We start from the raw sequence: 22,283 nt of genomic DNA on the forward strand, positions 1-22,283 counted from the left end.
TCGAAATCAACAGTGCCTTTCCCAAACGCTATGTAAACAATGAGAAATGAGACACAATTAAGAATAAGGAAGTGTTGGTAAATTTTAAATAAATTAAATATTACAAGACACATCCATGGATTGTGTCCTACAAATACCAGGAAAAGCTCAGGGACTCAATGAGAGATTTTTCTTTTTCTTGTGTGACCCAGATTTCTCTTGTATAGGCAAGAATCACACCCTCGTTCTTCCTAGCAGTTATATCTACATGCCCTTTTGGGGATGAAGTAACTCTTAGTGTAAAAACCATTGTGCTCTTCACAAAAAAAAAATGCAGACAGCATTCAGACAAACTTGCACAAAGTGATGTCTTGAGGAAGCTTAAAGAAAACAAATGAAGAACAACAGTAAGCACAAACCCTAAAAAGCAATAGTAAATAAAGAGATCTCTGGGCCTGAGGGAAGCTTCAATGGGGTACCATTACTATGGAAATCCTAAATGGATGACATTAGAAAAGAAATAGTCTCACATCCTAAGGGAAGGGATTGAAGAAATGCCAGTATGCACTAGAAGGCAGCTTATTTTAAGATTGCTAAATGCAATACTAACATTCAAAGTATATGTTCAATTAGTGAAGTTGCTTTCCTATGACTAAAGCAATCATCGCAGAAATGTAAAGATGCAAAATAATTCTCCTCTGTTTTTTTCCCCTCCCACACTCTTTTCAGTCAGTCCTTTCATGCATCTCTCACAAACTTCTATTGTAGAATTCTAACTTCAGTTTAAACAGATTAAATCAAAGTCTCCATTTGAAGTGAACTTGAGATGGCACCACACAGAAGTAGTATATCTTCATAAACGATTGTTGTGATATGTAGAAGTTAACTTGTTCTGTTTGGATTATTGCTCGTGAACACCAACACACTTTTCAGTACGTGCAATAATTTACTTCTAGGAACAAATAGTTTCATGACTTTTAAAATACTCCTCCAGGAGACTAATAAATATGAAGCACGTGCTTTGGACAGTGTTTAAAAAATGCTGCCAGCCCTCCATTGTCAGACTCCACCCAGACCCACAATAGCACCGCAATATGCTGCCACGCTAACTGAGCAAAATACAACTTATATCAGGCTTCTGCATGCTAGTGGAAGGATATGTTCAAAAGGAATATCCAGGTATTTTTATACAGTTGGAAATAATGTAGAAGGATTTGAAAAAAAGCTAGCACTTACTTGTTAATGTCAAGAAATTAACTTGCTCAGAAATTAAAGATGGAGATCATTACAACAGAATAGTGAAAAAAATTCACTAAAAGACAACATTTTCTTTGATATTCTAACATCTTTCTTTTTTTTAGTCAGTAGAGAGACTTGATTTATGCTAACATTTACAAAGACATCTCATAGAATCTGAGTACCCTAATATGGTTATAAATATAGTTATGTTAGGGTTTATATATAACTATAATATAGTTATATTAGCGTTTACCAACAATAGGAGGCTCCATATTTGTTAAACTGCAGTGTGTGCATAAACTCATTTGTGTGCATAGAAAAAAAAAGAGCTGTCCCATTTTAATAGATACAGCAAATACTTTAAAACAACCTTTGCCTTACAGTAACAATCACTTAGTGTTTAGGCAAAATAGGTGTTAAGAAAGAGTTCTGTTATTTTTCCTCGTTCACAGACAAAGGGAGAGACAATGTTTTGACATTAACTATGGACCTTCTATTTTCAAAAACATTTAAAAATACTGATATTTGAATCAACTCCAAATGAAACAAGTAGAAATGTAGCAGGAGTTCTTTTCCTTCTATTATGCTCTGTGCATTTGCTCTTCCTTAGGTAGCTGCAAATCCTGTTTGGTTCACTGCACTGTCACCTAATACAACATAGAGCACAATATTAATTGGCAAACTTCTATATGGGAAAGGAGTTTTAAGAAAATGGAAACACATGTATTATAATAAACACAGCAAATGGCACTGGACTATAGTCGAGCTATCTTTTGAAAAGCGTCTTGGAAGCTGGTAGCTTTGCTACAAACTGTAGCACTAGGAAGAAAATAGTTTTTCTGAGTTTGGGGCAGCTCAGAAGCAAGACTGTGTCCCAGAGCCTGCCACGCTGGTTCAGACTGGGCAAGATGCACGTGAGCGATGCGGCCTGCACCAACCGCAGCAGCTGGCAGACTGCATTCCTGCCCAAAGGATCGCAGTGCACTCTGAAGGAAGAAGTCGAGGCTCTCCCATGGGCCCTCCACGCCTGGGCAGCAGAGATACAATCTGGCTGCTGAAGGTTAATTAGCGAGTTTTTCCATACTACCTTCTGTTTTAACGTCACACATTACTAAGGTGATAATCTGTGATATTTGCTTCCGAGCATTCACTCTTCATATTTGCAACTTCACTAGCTTGGTTAAAGTTGCTGAAGGTACTAAAACAGCTTTGAATACGTAAATATGTTATTATATCTAATATAGTTATACAATTATCTACATGATGTTTTTCCTCTTAAGAAAACTTCAGATACATTATGTAATGAGTAGTTATACTACAGTTGCACTGCTCTGTTGACAGGTATCCTCTGCGAAGCAGCTTCTGAGAAGAAAGGGTAACAGAACTATGAAAATAATTACAGGGGAAATACTGCAGTTAATTTAAGAGTCAGCCAATTTATTCAAGTCTGGAAACAGCAGTAGCAAACAAATGGTGAGACGTAGTAAAGGACAATTTTCCAGGGGAGCTTTAGTTAACAATCCACTGACCGCACTGGATTTCTCATTAGTGTCGAGCTGAATCTTATGATAGTTCATTCTCCCCATGAGAACAGTATTTACACATTACCAATTAACTATTCTTTAGTGAAAGAGAGGTTTTCAGCATTACATGGGGACATATGTGGGCTCTGTAAAAACATGAGATGTGTAACACACGGTAAACAGAAAGTAATGATCTTAAACAGGCCAAACCCTTGAATTCGTCACTAATAAATGTCCCCATGCATTCAGCAGTCCTGGCTGCTGGGAGCCTGTTTTCTTCAAATACTTCAAACACTAAAATCCAGGAACATTTATTATTTTAATCCATTACAGGCAGTGCTTGATTTAACTTTATTGGTTGTGGTGGTGGTAGTGGTTATAGTGGGGGTAAAGCTATGTTCTTTTACACATCATTTCAAAAGGGCTTAATTATATTTTATAGCTCAGGCCAGGAATCCTGCTTGTTTTGTGTCTAACGAGGTTCAAATGGAGTTCAGGTCAGTGATGAATCAGAAGAGAAGTCAAAGATGGTTATCTATTTGAAATGAGCTCATCTCCCTTAAAGAATAACTGGGCAGGTACATCATGTTAATTACACTAGTGTATACTAAATAGCTGAAAAATCTCAATTCACTTGTTGATTTGGTAATTTTGGATTTTGTGATGCCTGGGGCGTATTAAAGTTAAGATCTAAAGGGATTTTCATTTTTGGTCAAGGCTGTCTTTGGCATACAATAATTTAGAATATATTTGCAAAGCTCTATATAGCCCTATCTCATTCTAATTAAGTGGAGAAAAATGCATAATGGAAAACAACAAAAATAGTGTTCGTTTTGCATCCATGAGTCCAGCTTTCAAAACTGAGTGCTATACTGACATGAGTAGTACTTGGTTCTTGTATCATAAACATTTTATTTTTAGATATCAGCAGTTTTCAGAAAAGTGACTAAACATTCTTACTCCAGCTTTACAGATAGGCATGGAGAGGTTCTTCAAGTTAAAAAAAAAAAATCTATGTATTTTCACACCTTAATTTTAGGTGGTTGCTTGAAAACTTTGGTTTATTTTTAGGAGACAGCTGGTACCTACAACTGTCACTGATTTATAAAGTTGTAGATACTTAGCACAACTAAAAAAATCAGACACTGAATGGTTGCACAGTAAATGAAGCATTACAAAATAGTGGATGCCACTCAAAATGTAGCCCTATATAATTGCCACAAGGTTCAATTAGAATTACAGCTTTGTTGTCTCGCTCCTCTACTCTACGCTTGATCCAATGGATTTCAACTGCTTTAATAAACTAAATAGTCTGTGAACAAGAGGGTAACTTTTCTTTATAAATAAACCATCCTGAAGACAGTGCCTTGCAGCACCTGAGGTGTTTGGGCCTCTGCCACCCACTGAATTATGCTTGTGGAAGTCCAAGGCTTGACACATATACCCAGGCCACACAAACTGAACAGGTTTCCCTGCATTCTTGGGATGTGGTTCCCTGGGATTAAGGCCAGTCCAGGTCCAGGCTCCTATGTTCCAATCTTCTCCTCCCTTCGATCCTTTCTTGCCCTCCCTCCTTTATATATTTCTCTGAATTCTCTTTTGTGCCAGCATGGTCATTAATGTGTACCTGTCCAGTGAGCCAGCTGAAGGAGACAATCTTGCTGGGAACTTTTCTTTCCTGTTGGGTTAGTTTTCAGACAGATCAGTGCTCTGACTCAACCCACTGAACAGCTGCCTGAGTACCAGAGCCAGCACAAGGCAGAGTGTCGAAATGTGCGGCCACAGTAACCTAAACTTCCTATGGAATTGCACCTTTTGTTTGGACAGCAAGCTGGTGATCTAATCCCATAAAAATATTCTTGTCATAGAAAAAGAAGAAACATGTTGCCAGTATGTCAACAATTTAAACAGCTTAAGGAACTGGTCCTTAAGACTGGGTAATAATGCCTAATCTCTGTGTTCTGTACCTCACACTGCAAAATGTAGCCTGCACTGGAGGAATTGCACAGAAAGCATAAAATGTACAAAGAAAACATTCAGCTTTCACTGTTACCTGTATTTCCTCATGAATGTAAATATTCTATAGAATTGACTCCCATGAAAATGCTGTATCACCTACTACTGCCACATACAGCACTTCGATTACACATAACAAAAGAAATTCCAGTCTCAAAAAAATACGCAATTACTTTCACAATAAAAGCTGACAAGATTACAAGAACAACCGTATTTGTTCTGAATCGAATTTCATTTGGAGTCTACCTGTTAAAGTCAAGTTATTTAAACTGTAAGCAGAGTTGTACAAAATTAGTACACACAGTTTTGCATCAACAATCTACAGCTAACTTTTTTTTTCTTTTTTTTTTCCCCTGCGTTAACATGCTATTTCATCAGTAGCAATTCTGAACCCTGTTAGAAAGTACCAGTAGGGAATCTGACCAGGATTAATAGTGGTACTCAGTCCTGGGATTAGGTGGTGTCTTGTTTCATGGATTTTAGGCCATCTGTTCTTCCCTCCTACGTTATACTCCTGCAGAACTATAAACGCACCTCCACCTCAGGGACTATAGAAAGGAATTAGAATTCTTCTGCTTTTCATTATCACAAGATTCAGTAACTCATTTCATTGTCAGGATAATCCCCTTTTACTCTTTCTTTTGCGCTTGCAGGGTATGCCAAAATGACAAATAAAATCCCAGATGTTAGAGACCTGATGAGGTCTCCACCTTTTCTTGAGTGTTGGGTTTAAGCTACTTGGGACATGGTGTCAAATCTGACAGGACCCTGATGCCCACACCCAATATTCATTAAGGTTTGTTAGTGATTTGTATAGCTGTCTACAAGCTGCACTTCCACCGCAATCCTCAGTGGCCATTTAAATATTTGGTTTGTCCTCTGGCTTTTACTGACAAAGAATTAATTTCCTATTGTTCAAGTGTTGGAAAGAGTTTATATTTCTTTCTAAAAGTAACAAAGGTCTTCTGGGTGTTGTAAATGGCTTGTTACTGCTGCATATTATTTTAGGTAGTCATATCTAATTTAATGTTTTATTTCCCCATGGGCTAACTTGCATATCTGCAGCATCCAAAGGCTATGACAACGCCTTAGCAGAGTTTTCTCGAGAGAATCAGTTAACTCCAAAATTAAGTTTGGTCTTTGCTCTACACCAATTAATAGCTGCATTTAATTTTTAATATTTCTGTAAAGTATCTTATGTAATTTCATTCAGGTTTAGTAAAAATACTTGTGACTATCATACACTCAACTAGTGTTTATTTTTTTCCCTTATTTATATGCTAAAGTAATCACCTCCGCATACGGGACAAAGGGCTGGGGAATTCTGTCTATGGTCTTTGGAATATTTTCTGTCCGTAACTCTCTCAGTTCAGACACTGAACAGCAAGACTTCCCTCCTGTGTCCAGCCAGAGCAAAATAAGGCTCCACCGAGAAGCTACAGGCTTCTTGCTGTCTTTCACTCTGGGGAGAGTACAGTCCTCAACTTCTCTCATTTATCTGCTCTTTTGGTAGGTAGCTAGTGCTAATTTCAACACCAAACCTAAATTAACGGAAAGCCATATGTTTAGAATTGCATTGTATTTTCTAGTATTTATTGCTAAAAATTACTTCAACTTTAATGGCACATGACTGTTCTGGAGTGAGCTACATACCTCAAGTGTGATACCAAGCCATCTCAAATCTGACTGGGTACCTGGCACTCGAGAGCTCTAGCCACTTTGGAGAAGATGCCACATACTTCAGAGGACTAAAATCACTGAACCAGGTCTAATGATAGTTCTCGAACTTCGGGTTTTCATCAACAGTACAAATAAGCTGCCAAAAATGAGCTAAATGTTTGTTATTTGCTTGTATGAAATGGGTATAAGTTTTAACTTGTAACTCTAAGCCACAAAATATAAAATTACTACAGATAATTATTTTATTTAACATCAGTATGACTTAAACTCCTGCCCTTAAGGGTATCAGAAAAACTATACTGGTAGCCTCTTCTAAAGTAAAATTAATAGTATCTTTTTTCAGAAAAGGGATTTTGTTTTGGTTTGTTTTTTGCCAATACACTGCATCACATTCTACAATAGTATTACCTTACTAAAACCAAAATACTCGGGATTTCACCGTAAGTACAGAGGAGAACGTAAGTATTCTAGCAGAAATAGTAACCATGTTGTTGTAAGTAACTGTTGTAGTAAAACATGAAAAATGTCCAAAAAATGAAGTCCCTTGACACACTAAAGGTTTGGGGTTGTATAACAGTGCAGCAAGATATGTAGAAATGGAGGTGTTTTAATTTGATCCAACTGCAATATGAGTGTTCAACACTTACAATTTGTTTTGCTAGAAGTGTACTAATTCAACTAATTAGCCCCTCTGTTTTTCAGAAGCTACATCTTTTTACTTTCATAAGAAATTAAGAAGAAAAATTAAAACAGAAGGCCTTTAGCTTCCATAATTAAACCAGGAAACTGATAATTAAAAAAAAGTTACATGGCAAGCTTCTTCCTTAATTTCAGCTAAAAAAAAATCAAAGCATTACACAAGGTCACGCACTTTTGTTTTCCCCCATAAGGGAGGAAAAATGCTGACACTACATTCTTGCAAGGTTTTTTTGCTAAATAATTCCTAGCAAATAGGATTCCTTACAAACCAACTTCATCTCCTACATTAAAACTCATCTGGAAAAGGGGTCGTTTATACTGTTTATAAAACACTGCCACATAAAATGTGTAAAAAAACATATTTCACTAAAAATAGCTTGCGTAAGTAAGGGATTAGAGTAGTTTCTACTGCTATAATTGTTCCTTTGTAGTTTTTTCCATGATGTTTTTGAACAGTGTTTTTAACTATGTTTATTAAAGTCAGCACATCAAAAAGGATCAAAGAGAAAGCTAGTGAGAACCAAAGAAACCCCAAGCGGATTGTGTTGTCTCACTGGGGAGTTATGCAGATTCAAGTAAACAAGTGCAAATTGTTGAGGTTTTAATGAAAATTTTCTACAATTATTGTATCTGAAGTCATTCTATATAATAACATCTGTACAGCAGATGGCCATACTGTACAAAAGGCAAGCAATGCTCCTTTTTCTTCCTCTGTTTTAACAGTACATCTGAGATGACTACTTTTGTCATTGTGCTTAGTTTGGTTCAGCAAATAATTCGTAAAATGCAGCTGCTGCAGATGGTCACAATAGTTATTTGACTGTAAAATCAAAGACACAGTGAAGTATTTGCGTATTAGTTTCATTCTATAAAAAAAAATAAATCTGACATTAACCCTGTTCAGCTCAAAAGGTATCTCTATAAAATGTTTTGCAAAAAGAAAAGTAGTGAAGAACTAACATATTTAAATACCCCTTGCTCCCAAGACACAGCTACTACACTTTTTTCAAATTGAGTTAGCTTGCATAATTTCTTTGCAATAATAAAACAAATCTAGTTAGTAACTGTGGTATTCTTCTAAAGTATTTTTAACACAAGATTATAACACCAGTTCCCCCACTCTGAGTAATTTATCTTCTTTCCTGAAGTTATAATTTCCACTTTGGTTTCTATCAGCACTTTAATTTCAAGTTAATAATTTTTATTTAAAATCCAAACAATTTATTAAAAGAATTTTTGACAGTTTCAATCAGTTTTGTGGAAGTGTGTCTTTTGTACTTCTTGAAACTTAAAACAATTTATTGCACTGTCACAATAGCATGCAAAACCTCATGCACATGTATTTTTATTTTTATAAAGCAAAGATAAGGCAACTTTAACTGGAAAAAAATGTGAAAAGAGTCTGTTGATGTGTATTTATTGTCTGGTTATGAAAGTTCTCCATATAGAATAACTAATTTCCATTTTCATTAAATTCAGCATCAACGTTGCTTTACTTAACAATGCTTGCCAGACTACAAACATACTGAAGATTCATGTATAGCTCGTGACATGAAAAATGAAGATTGGCTTCCTCAGACTGCCAGAAGAATTAAGAAACAGAACTTCATAGCAGAACGTTTCTGAGGCTTAACATGCAAGGCAAGGTACATCCTCCTTCTGGGAGGATGAAAAGCTCCAGGGTAAGTGATATACCCTGCTGAGTTTGCCAAATTGCTTTATAGCGCAGTGACAGAACGGGCTCGGCTTTGATATATCGAAGCTTGCTGTGGACACCATAATGTACCATGGGACGGATAATGTATAAATTAAAGAGGGGAAATGATGGAAGGGAAGAGGATTATTACACAGAAAGAAAACTAGAACTGTTTAAAGGACATTAGAAAGGCTTTTTACTCAGTTGCAGTGCTTTCTATGCTAGGGTTGCGATCTGATTGGAAAAGCGTGGGAACTCGGGCACTGTTCCTGCCTGTACTGCTGTTTATTTATGGATAAATCAAGACTTTCAGGCTCCAGCACTTTCACAGGCTTTCATGTCCTATGAACCTTAAATTTTTCATTTTTAACATTCAAAACAATAAAGAAGCACTGAAACTTGCTGGCCTGAGGAGAAATATTTCTGATGAAAAAGAAATAAATCACCACCTCGCTTGGCCTACAACTTGTTCCTCTCACCTACAGACCATTTTACCTCACAAGCTACTCTGCCAACTACCTGCATCTGGCTCATCTCCACATCACGTCAATGTACCATCTTATTAATGTCATTAAAAGACTAATAAAGCAATTTACAAAGACACTCAAATTGTCTTCATTTTAAATGAGTTTCTCATATTGTGTTAATTGGACCCAAGGTGTAAAGTTTCCTTGCAGTTCTGTAGCAATGAGGCTGGAGCACCTGTTTTCCCTCTGTGACTCTCAGCTGTGCAGAGGAAGCATCCAAAAATTTAAAACTTCATAAGCCTGAAGGAGAATTATGGTATGACCCAATATTTACATCGTAGCATATGTCAGGGCTCTGAACAATTATTTTTGTATTTTTTTAAACAGAAATCACAGAATCACAGAATCACTAAGGTTGGAAAAGACCTGTAAGATCATCAAGTCCAACCATAAAAAAAAAAAATAAAATAGGGTCTTAACAAGAAAATGTAGTTATAGAGTGAAAACTGTCAAAATTTTGCCCTTTGAAGTATGTGCTGAATTATCAGAATACCAGAATAGTGGTTCTTGTAACCACTACTCCAGCCAGAATTCCGTCAATAAATTAGTAATCACAAGCTAGGGGATTTAACTACAAAAATAAGTACTCTTGGGTGCTGCGTCACTGAAAGGAAAACTCAGGTAATGGAGCCTATCAGGGATTTGCTATTTTCTGTTGTGGATTTATGTTGTTAGCTAGAGGAGTTCTCCTCAATGCCCCATGCTTTAAAATGGTTACTAGACCACCACTTGAACAAATCAGTGGCACTTCCAACTTTCAAAAACTCTTACCTGCAGTTTTATGTCCACTTTTAACGATCAGGCTCCCACTGAGGTTTGATAAAGAGACTAACAAACAAGGTTTACTGGGATGTGGGATGGTTTCCATCGAAACAACCATTTGAACGGTGTGAATGGAAATTTTCTGGAAGCAGGAAAGGGCTCGCCACAAGTTTTCTTGTACTGAAGCCTTTTGTGCAGCGTTGGTGTGTGCTGCAGGTAGCAAATCCTTGGTACTGGGGTGTTTGGTTATCGAATTAACATCCTCATCTGAAGTAATGCCAGCTGATGGAGCAGCCTCCTTCCTGGGCTCATCATCATTTGTGGTTATGATTTTCTTCAAAAACTGATTTATTTGATCAAGTCTGACAAAACTGAGATTTGCTTTCAAAGGTTTTGATATATCCACATTTATGTCAGCTGTAGGAGAGAATCAGAGGAAGAAATATGAGAAGCTACAGTGCAATTATTCAAGCAATGTAAAAATATTAGGCATTTAGTGGAAATGACATTATTTCTACCATGTTTCATTAAAAGGACTCAATCAATGGTAAAACATAATGAAACAATATTTTTAGGAATAAATCTGAATCAAAACATCATGAGAAGTACTATAAGGAATCTTCACTATATACAGTTTTAAAGGAAGAAACATGTCACAATGTCGATCTTCTTTCCTTGCTTCTTCCTAGGGATCACTATAGCTATCTGAAAGACACACACTTTATTTGAGTGTGTAGGAGGGGAAATACATTAGTCCTTTTGTGTCCGAATGAAAATATACTTCACATTCTCTTGAGTTTTACATCCAGTAGAACTATTTGACTAAACTCCAAAGCCAACAGTGAACATTTTCAACACATTTTAAATGAGTGAAAAACATGTATATTCTGTTGTTTCCTACACAGCTAATATGAGTACTCTTCAATGCATTTTCAGGACAGTCTACCTAGACTTTAGTAAAGCCTTTGACACTGTCTCCCACAGTATTCTCCTGGAGAAGCTGACTGCTCATGGCTTGGATGGGTGCACTCTTTGCTGGGTAAAAAACTGGCTGGATGGCCGGGCCCAAAGGGTTGTGGTGAATGGAGTTAAATCCAGTTGGTGGCCGGTCACAAGCGGAGTCCCCCAGGGCTCAGATTTGGGGCCGGTCTTGTTTAATATCTTTATTGGTGATCTGGATGAGGGGATCCAGTGCACCCTCAGCAAGTTTGCAGACGACACCAAGTTGGGCGGGAGTGTTGATCTGCTCAAGGGTAGAGGAAGGCTCTGCAGAGGGATCTGGACAGGCTGGATCGATGGGCCCAGGCCAATTGGATGAGGTTCAACAAGGCCAAGTGCCGGGTCCTGCACTTGGGTCACAACAACCCCATGCAACGCTATAGGCTTGGGGACGAGTGGCTGGAAAGCTGCCCTGCAGAAAAGGACCTGGGGGTGTTGATTGACAGCTGGCTGAAGATGAGCCAGCAGTGTGCCCAGGTGGCCAAGAAGGCCAACGCCATCCTGGCCTGTATCAGAAATGGTGTGGCCAGCAGGAGTAGGGAGGTGATCGTGCCCCTGTACTCGGCGCTGGTGAGGCCGCACCTCGAATACTGTGTTCAGTTTTGGGCCCCTCACTACAAGAAGGACATTGAGGTGCTGGAGCGTGTCCAGAGAAGGGTGACAAAGCTGGTGAGGGGTCTGGAGCACAAGTCTTATGAGGAGCGGCTGAGGGAACTGGGGTTGTTCAGTCTGGAGAAGAGGAGGCTGAGGGGAGACCTTATAGCTCTCTACAATTACCTGAAAGGGGTTTGTGGTCAGGTGGGTGCTGGTCTCTTCTCCCAAGTGACAAGTGATAGAAAAAGAGGAAATGGCTGCAAGTTGCACCAGGGGAGGTTTAGGCTGGATATTAGGAAAAACTTCTTCACTGAAAGGGTTGTCAGACACTGGAACGGGCTGCCCAGGGAGGTGGTGGAGTCACCATCCCTGGAGGTATTTAAAAGCCATGTGGATGACTCGATTAGGGACATGGTTTAGTGGTGGACTTAGCAGGGTTAGGTTTACGGTTGGACTTGATGATCTTAAAGGTCTTTTCCAACCTAAAGGATTCTATGATTCTATAAAAAGAAATTTGAAATAAAAAGCAAATATAAAAACTGAGGTATGGTTATTCTTTGTTTTGCAGGGAGATTGGAATAACCTAATATGGTTAAAATGTTCTTTGTCTCCTTAGTAAAGGATTTTGGTACTTTCCGGACTGCTAAAATTCTCACAGAAATTTTAGAAATCACAACTAATATGAACAACATTGACAACAGTGATATTTTAGTAGCTGAGATATTGCAATTACCAAGATTATTTCACAGATTGGAAGCAGGATTTAATGATGGTTGAAACTTATTTCTGTGCTGCTATCTGCTTTTTTATCAGTATATGACACTTCATTACAGAAACCCAGATTTAACTTAGTTTTTAAAATTTTTCATTTCAAATTCAGCTTTCACCCAGTAATGAGACAGCTACCCTGGGCAGGGGGAAAAGTTTGCTTTTCACTTTGCTGTTTGATTCCCACTGCCCCACCGCCAAGAACCAAAAATGATTAAAATTCTGCACATATATCTAAACTAGATTGAATGTTCAGAGAAAACAGCACTACTTAGTTTCAAGTTTCATTATATATATAGTGAGGAAACACTGTTGAAGGTGTTACACAGATTAATGAATATTTCACCAAAATTAGGACCCAGTTTCAAGTTGTCCAGGATCACGTTCTACTCTTAAGGCTGATGCAAACTGATAAGCTCGATTCGCCCACTCTTTAGGTAAATTGTAAGTTTTTACAACAATGGTAAAGGGCTGCAGGAGCAGAGCTTCGGAGCTGCTCTTACGCATATGTTTATACTGATTTCCGAGAGTCCCAGGCACATGACAAAGCACTTTTCTGACCCCCTAAAATATCTGGGGTTTCTAAATTTCAGTTAGATGCTTTGGTATCTGAATAGATAAGTCTCTGAATTATAAACCAGCACTTTTTCTACAAAGATAAGAGAAACTTATTAATGGCTATGTAAGATCTGTTATAGCTGAATTAAAAAATGCAAAACATCTCAGAAAAAAGTCTGTAGCGCTCCACAAGTCACAGCTAACTGAAATTTAAGACTGAAACACTATTTTAATTGTAACTTGCAATTTTAATTAACGGTTTTCTGAAAATGCTTTCTTTTGTATTAAAGCCTTCCACGCTGAACTAGAAACTGTGGCAAAACACTAGCTAACATGTGGGTGTAGTAGAAAGGCGAGTATCAATGCTAGGAAGTTGGACATTAGAAGAGAGCAAGATTTTTAGGCATCCAAAACCACACATGATCAACTTGGAAGATTTTTCAAAATACTTATGTACCGATATTTTTAATTAAAACGAAGGGAATAAAAATGTCATAACACTTTTGAAAATCTCTCCACCCTTCTTGGCACTAAAGAATACCCCAAGACTCGCTTGCCTTTTTGCACACATTATTGGTCCTCTCCTCCCCTTGAATGGAGAAAGGAGACTTATGAAGAAAGTAAAGACCCATCTGACTTTAGGATGTTAATTTACTTACAATACTCAAATGGAAAGTAGTTTTCTTCTAAAGAAACATTTAAAAAAAACCCCACCCAAACAACAACTCAAACAAATGATCAGCATTTTTAAAATGACCCAAGTTTGAAATCCAACTTACAGTAGGATTTGGGTTTCTGAACCATTTAGGCACTTTCAGAACAAGTCCCTTAACTTTATTTTCTTCATCAGTAATGTAGTAATAAAGGAGTAAAACAGAATAAATGTTCTTGGCTTTGTAACATAACTAAGTTTGTAAGTTCGTAAATGAGGAAAGGACCCTTATTGCTTGGTGTGACATCTTTCACATCTAACTGCTCTGTCAAAGGCACAGTTTATTGCCAACACTTTCCTATAGTAGTATAGACCAGAGGAGGAGAAAAACAACAAAAAACCCTACAGCCCAAAACCTGCTTAGACATAAGCTGATAGAACAAGTGTCAAGCTAAAGCCAGGGAGTAAACTGATTGAGAAAGATCTAAAAGGCGATGAATACGAGAGCAATAGTTCTGTCTTGGGCTTCCTCAGGCCAGGGCAGAGAAGACACAGGGCGCTGGTGAAGCTTAGCGGTGGAACATGCGTGGCACCTGTGGTCCTGGGCCTGTGTTTTATTACTGCTGTTAGTCACTTGTTTTCACAAACACTGTGTTCATCCAAGAGAGCAATAAAAAAAATGGACATTAGGACACCAGAGAAATGCAAATGACTTCCCTGGTTTTTGTTTGGAAACAGCACATGTCACAGAGAAAAATGTCGTCATGACCGATAACTTGACAAAGGTTTGTATTATCCAGTGAATCAGCCCTGACAGAAGGCGGTGGCAGCCAGAAGCATAATTGCAGAAAACGTAACTCTGGAACCTTCACTGCAAATATTTTAACTATCTCATAATGACATGCGTTATTTTTACAACTGGAAAAAGATTATGAAAGGAGATTCTTTGGCATTTTAAGTAAAACATTCAAAAAATAAAAATTCAATTAAGCAATCAACTTTTTTTTAGTCTTTGCCTATTTTACACTTTCTACTTAGCAGTGTAAAAGAAAATGTAACATTCCTTCTAAGAAAAACATATTTAAGTGATGAACAGAAACAGTGAAAACTGATTAAATACGAAGAGCTATTTATAGCAGTTGATGAAGATAGATGTTCAGCAGCTTCTCCAGTCACTCAAAATGGGCTAAAAAGAGATGTTTCAATGTAAAGGGTCACTTAGATGCAGCTGGAATAAAATTTCCAGGGTGCAAAATCCAAGGGTAACAGTCTTTTTAGATTATTTTAAACACCTTGGGAAGCACACCACACAACACTGTGCAGATTTTGTACTGGTAGGAAAACACAGCTTCCTATAATTCACAAACAACTCGTTGAGTTGTCCAAAGTTACATCACAATCAGGACAGGGCAAAAGGTAGCTCAAAGCCACCTTTAACTCCTCAATTACATCAGTCTCTCCTTTGCCACTAGTGACTGGCTACCAGAATTAATACCCCAATGCTTTCTTTAGATTGAAGACATAATAGCAATAACTTATTTTGCCAGGTGTTATCTATTTCCAGCAAATAAATAGTAAAGAAATTACTGTGCTTGTAAATAGATTGCATTCAAGTGAGTTACTTCTGGTTATGTTTAAATCAGACTGAACTAGATGATATCAAAGTTGTATTTTTTTTATTACAGTGTAGCATTTGAGTGTAGAATTTGAATTGTTCTTTCTCTCTCTCAATTCCTTCACTCCATCTCTTTATATTACCCAGTAAATCCATGTCTGTCAATTATTAGTTTCTAATTACCCCTCACAACTTTCTGAAGAGCTACTAGGAAACAGAATGATGAAATAACTATTGAGTTAAAAGCAGATTAGATAAATATAAATAAATTACACTTATTATATGCTCCCACCACACCAGGAGATGACTTAACAGTGAAAGGAAAAGAATCACATTGCAATAATGAAATCAGAGAGGGAATTCAGGTCCCAGAGGCGATTCTACGGAGTTTATGTTAATGTACACCTTGTGGGGGACCAAAAATCAACTGGAATAGTTTCCTGAAAACTGTTTCCAGCTATTTTCTCATTTAAAAAGTTCCAACTTCACTTGACCCATTAGTCATCATATTACTTACATTTATTATGTATTTTGAAATCTATTACAAAAAACCCAATGGATTCAATATGGCCTGTTTGAACAAAATCATAACATCTATAAAAGAAAACGTATAAGCAGTACTCTGAAATTTCTGTCTGAAACAATTTCTTTCTTTGCCTTTTTATTACTTAGAGCTTCAGATAAAAAATTTCAAGGTTATGAGTATTTTACCCTTGTTCTCTATAACATTCAGATTTGTACTGTGAAGATAGAATTTTATTCCGTGAACTTGGGATAATGATATTACTCAAAAGGACTTTTTATTTGGTGGACTAAGGATGAATAAGCAACACAAAAATTACAGAGCTCCTAGCAAGTTGCTTTAGGTCAATCCCAGCTCTTACAGAAGTCAGAAGGCTTATTCTAATATATGCCATAACTTAATGTACACCAGGTTACTATTTCTGTGACTAATAAACTACTATAGTATACTCTTAATCTGAAAAACGAGAAAGTAAACTCCATGAAAATTATTTATAAGCTTTATTTACAAGACTGCGATCTTTTCACAGACTATGAGAAATGTTGAATTGTGAGAGGGGAAAAATATGGCATTTTCCAAGATTTTGTTCACTTCTCATACCCATCATTCTGCAGTGGATCTTTTATTTCTCATAGCTAATATAGAAAAGGCCAGGTCTTTCTTACTTCGGTTGGACGTGGGTCTCGCTCGCTCTCCCCTACCCCAAGAAGGCTGTAAAATATTAAGCTTCTTAATAAATAGTACTGCTATAGGAGAAACTACTCTTTGCCCTAAACTCTTAGGAGGATTGAATTTCCTAGTCCTAAACAGGAGAGGAGCAGACAACAGGCATGAAACATTTTACCACCAGTAATATTCTTTCTGTGGGAGCCACCCATCCTCATGTAAGGAGTCTAACAGAGGAAATCTGAGGAAGGTAAAGGTAATCTTGAACGCTGATTCTGATTTGGAGTCAGGGTGGCCCTTCAGTAACAGGGAAATGGCTGAATTGCAAAAATTAAATTTATAAAAATAGGAAAGAGAGAGACATGTAAAGAAAAGACTAGCGGTACTGTTCTCAATTGTCCCTGGTCAGGCATCAAAAGAGACAAATTAAAAGAAATTGAAAAGCAAGAAGAATACAAACGAATTGTTTTTACCCTCTAATTCATCATTCCCAATTTGGATCAAGGGAAAAGAAGGAAGAAACTTGAGACAAGGCTTCAGAGGCCATCTGCAGTCCATCTTGTATTCTGCTTCTGGGAGACAGATGCCAATTAGTCTGGAAGAGGCTGGTAGACACTGCTCAGTATTTCTACCTACTGCCATCTGTGTGCTGCAGCCCCGCAGAAGCAGCTCACTAAGGCCAATATGGCAAACTACAGCCTTCAGGGAGCTTAATCAACTCGAGCCATGCAGGTGTTCCCCAGCGGTAACAACTCCTACTTCCACGACCTAGTATGTCATCGACATTATGCGAAGGTGACATGAAGACATTAACAGCTCTAGCTAGCCAGAGCCTGGGTTTGAGATCTCAGACAAGGCTCAGTGACGTAATTCTACTATTTTTCTTAAATTGCCACAACTGAACTAAAATAAATTGTAGGTCAAGAAGACCAAAGATGCCATTAATAAAGGATGGAGGGTTACTGCTATTCATAGGATGTTGACTGGAAGCAAGCAACTGTGCAACTACCAAATATATTACAGAAGCGTGTCAAGGGTTGGGTGGCGAGGCCAAAAACTATAGTTTGGGCATTGAGAGGCACTACCATGAAAGGAAAATCCTAGCTAAGGGAAACATTAACTCTCTCAACAGAGAGTCAGGGAAGTAGAAGCACAACACAGTGAGGTGAAACAAATTGTTCCAGGTCATGGAGCAGGTTTGTGGAAAACAACCCATAAATACTAACTCTCTATTATCTGCTTTAGCTGCTGAATATGACATCTATACTAAGACATACGTGAAGAAAGGGAAAAAAAAAAAAAAGAAAAAAAAGGATTTCAGAAAATTGGAGAAATGTTTGAAATAAGTTTTAAAAAGAATGCCAATACACTGAAAAAAATACCAAGAAAATATTTTCAAACTTATCCATGTGGCTTCTGTGTGCGTCTTCATTTTCAGTACTTAGGCATTTAAGAAACTAAATTTCATTTAAACTAAGTATTGGAGACATTGCTTTTAGAAAGATGCTTTGATAATTTTACACATTATTACACTGATATTACAGACAATAGATGTGTGAAAACCAAAGCAATACCTACAGGCTGGTACACCTGTTTGGAATATTTCTCTTTGCCCTCTTTATCAAATAAATATCATTTCATGGCTACAGTGTCAGTGCTTTAAAAACTTGTTTGTAAAAGAGCAAAGGGAAAAAAAAACCTACTAGAAAGCTCAAAAGTTTTGCAAATGACCCAGAGTTAATTAGAAAAGTCTGCACCCTGGCTAGTTCCCCTTCTCACGTGTCAGCTCTCATTAAATCAAAAAATTCTCATTTCAAAGTTAACAAACACCATGGTTAACAAAACTGTTAAACTGGGATCAAGTGGGCACATTCCTAGGTTTATATATGATGTCATGCTAAGCAGCCCACAGCTGAACTTGCAAGTAGTATGAATGATTTTTCAATATATTAAGTATCTGATCTAATGCTAATTTTCTCTCTATAGGCTAACTGTGCTGGGAACAGGTGGCCCTGCTTTCAATTACGGAGGGCTAACATGCCAGTGTGAGGCCTGGATTAGTTCACCTTCTCACAGGGAATTTGCCTCGGTTGGGAATGGATTTATTATGGCTTCACACATGGAACGGAGCTCATGTCAGCTGAGGGCAGTGATACATCATATGATTCAAATTAACCTGCTGTGGACTGTTCCGCAGGGCTGATATTGTGTATTAAAATGACGACATTTTTAAAACAGCTTGAAAGAAACCAGGATTGCTGAAGTGCCATGGTTCCAATTTGTTCCAACTAATCTATCACCTGCTGGAGATATTATTCTAGTGGGTTTCTGGTAGCTGCTATTTTCCAGGTTTCTCCAAACCACTGACCTTGCTAATGGGTACAATTGCTGCCTTTGCAAACAGGGGGGAAAAAGCTGGAGAGCGCGCCATGGTGCAGTTCTGCTTTTTATGCATAACCCTAGATCCAGTGCTGTGCCCCTCATGGTGTCCAAACAGTGCCAGGGAGGGACTGGCAGGAAAGAGCAATCCCCCAGGTCCCCCAGTTCTCACTTCATCTTTCAGTGGGACACGGTATTTCTTAGTTTGTCTGGATAGTTTCTTCTGCAGAAATTATTTTGAAAGGCAAAGTATCAAGGACCACAGTTAATTCACACCTAGCCTAATGTCTTCCCAAGAAACTGCTGAGGGAAGAGGACTTCGGCATAAACCATCTATATTTTGCATGTATAAGTATTTTAAGGCAATTTGTATGAAGCTGTACTTCATAAACATGTTTTGTATCATTTGCAGAAAGAATACATCAAAAAGACAGCTTTTATAGCTAAGAAAGCATAGCTGATTTAAAAAAAAAATCCAAAGAAGGGACTAGAGGGTAAAGACAATAAATTTTCAAAAACTATTAAAACAAGATGGTCATATTTGTTCCTCACCTAATGAATAATACCTAATGCTGAAGCAATAAATAGTTCACTTATATGTATTAGACAAGAATTAGATGTACAATCCAGTAACAGACTGACTATAAAAGAGAGAGGGTCATGTAAACTGATGTAGATGGAATTTAAAAAATTTTAAATAATTAGTTACTGTAGAAAGAGAAAGAATAGTCCTTTAATACATTGTGGGGTTAAAGTTGAGGTCTGTTCCCACAGGCCTGATGATGAATGCTTATTTCTTCTAGGATCCTATTACCTTAAATCTGGAAGAAATACCATTTTTCTTTAGTTGCCAAAAATGTACAAAATAATCAACTCATGTGGCAAGAAGTGCATTAATGTATCCTGTTATTCTCATTTAATTAGTGGTTTCCAAGTTTAGCTACTTGCTGTAGTTTTTTGATCTCCAAGCTAATATGGACTGACAACCTGGTTTCCTGTGTGGTGAAACCATACGATTTTTCTATGGAACACTATCTACTTATCTACTTCAGCTGACAAACTACTTACAAGGAGTACTGGTTTTATCTAATGCAGCAAACACTGGGAACCACTTGCAGATTTTTTCTTTCAACTGCTTACATAGTAGCTTGCATCATAAAACATAGGCATGTTTGTTGTATTTGAAATTTAACCTCAGCACACCAACAATGTATTTTGTAAGAAAAATGACATTACAATTAAACCACTGAACTTTAAACACTTAAAATCTATAAAAAAACCTGTATAGTTATCACAACTGCTACATCCAGATTTTTGTCTGCATAGGCAGAGCTTTTACAAATATGGTCACTTTTCAGAACAGCAGATCAGCTGTACCCAACAGGCAGCACCTACTAGTGCATTTTAATAATTCACTTACTGCAGTTACCTAACTCATATGCATAAATGAATATGAAAACCCACAGTATGTCCTTGGAAAACATGCCACTTAGTAGCAGCATTATTTGCCAAATGTTCACAAAAAAGAGTAGGCTTTCAAGGCCTACAACATAAGCGTACTCCAGCAGGGCATTTATTTATTCAATTTATGAATTGTGATGTCTTCCATCACAAATATCGTTTGTCTGGTGACCTTACAGGAGCTCTCAGGAGTTTTGCTGCGATTCTTCTCGATAAACAGCTGTCAGCTTAGTTAGGATCTGGTGATGTAGACACTTTCTCCAGGCCTGCTGACGGCCAAGCTACCTCACCCTGGAAGAAGTTGTGGTTAGAGGACTTCTTTCCCCCCAGGACAGTTAGTAACTTATTTTCCAGTAGCCTGCTGAGGAGCTGTCAAGCTTTCATAACTCTTTGCATGTGCTGTTCTGATGCAATCACATGCGGAAAGCGCCTTCCATTACTCATCCAATGAAACCTCCAGCCCCCAAGGAAGGCTTCTTGATAAAGGTTAGTTTATTTGGAGAGGATCTCATAGTGCCAACAGGTGAGGTTAGAAAAATCTGCAAAGTAATGCAGAGCCGTTTTGTTATATTACACCGGCAAAACACTTCATTAAAATTCAGAGTAATTACTGTTGACTCATGTGTAATGATAGTTCCAATTAGCAGCAAAAAGATGGTAAGAAAAAAATGCATTTTGGCTAAGAAAGGATCCTGGAGGAAATCTCTGAAGTTTTATATGCTTTGCAAGAATAAACAGACTGAAGTTTATGACGCATTAATTTATGGTTTTTCAGTTCCTTATTTAGCCAAATACCATGGAGGGGAGAGATGTAACACTGATTCGGGATCTGACTGAATTGTTGAGAATGGGGTAGATACTTAGACTACTTGTGAATATATACTTTGCAAGCTGGTACCAACTTCCATGTTTGCTACTTTAGAAGTCTGTCCTACCAACAGGAGAGCATCAGGGAAACATTTTCAGGTGTGTAATAAATTAAATATAAAGGCTGCGCCAGGAAACTACAGTGAGAGCCTTGAGAATAGGGGAATGCACAGATGAAGGGTCTGGGAATATGGGAATCTGCCAGGTGTGGGGAAAGAGGACACAGAAGTTGGGGGGGGGGGGGTGGGGGGTGCGGGCAGGGCACACATGTGGGGAAAACCAGTCTGGCAGCAATGACCAAAAGATTGTGGCCTCGAGAGAGAATACACTTTCCTTTTGGCTTTCCAATGGAACTTAAAAATCCTGACTCTCAATATTCCTCTGCTTTCATCAGCTACCTGTAAAAGCCACTGAAAGTAGGTGTGTCTACCCCTCTTGTGCTGGTCATGATTAGAATGAAAATCTACTATTATTATCAATTAATCCTTCAGTTCAAATGGCAGCAGAACATGAAATAGGTCTGAAGGTTCAAAGTCCTATTAATGAAGCCAAATACGGATAAATATAACAAAAGCTCTGCATTGTCAGGTGGTTTTAAAATCTTCTCTTAAAATAATGCTTTTAAGGCAGCACAGAAAACCAAAAAAGGGGCAATGATGAGGTTGTTCACATACTTTATTCTTTCCCTCAAGACTCCTGCCTGCCTTTGTGCAAAAAATGGATTTTCAAGTTACTAAACCGCAGTAACATTACATTACTGCAGCGGGTAAATATGTATATCTCATTCTCTGGTTGTTCAATTTGATATCCTGGGGTCTGATATGCAGAAGTGATTACTGCTTCACCCAAAGACAGTATGAACTGTGTTTCCAATATCTAAATTTCTATATTTATAAGTACTTTGGAAAACTAAATTGTGTGTTTTAAACTGGTAACCTTAATATAATGAGAAAACCTTTAATTTTCCTGTGCCTCAGCTGCCTTCCATGAAATGGCCAGGGCATGCTATTCTATCACCCATGGGAGGGTGATGCAGGTAAATTAGTACTTCTGTAGTGCTCAGATCCTAAAGCAGTAAGC

General features: G+C 37.8%; 1 protein-coding gene across 1 annotated transcript in view; it reads right to left on the reverse strand.

Moving 5' to 3' along the window:
* VPS13B (vacuolar protein sorting 13 homolog B) overlaps positions 1-22,283 on the reverse strand; it is a 490,950-nt gene that overhangs the window by 86,795 nt on the left and 381,872 nt on the right. Inside the window, exon 35 of the mRNA XM_059815701.1 lies at positions 10,131-10,538. Within this exon, the coding sequence (XP_059671684.1) occupies positions 10,131-10,538 (408 nt within the window). The remainder of the gene's footprint in view (positions 1-10,130; positions 10,539-22,283) is intronic.

Source organism: Gavia stellata, chromosome 3, assembly GCF_030936135.1.
Source record: "Gavia stellata isolate bGavSte3 chromosome 3, bGavSte3.hap2, whole genome shotgun sequence".
In the NCBI taxonomy this organism is placed as follows: domain Eukaryota; kingdom Metazoa; phylum Chordata; class Aves; order Gaviiformes; family Gaviidae; genus Gavia; species Gavia stellata.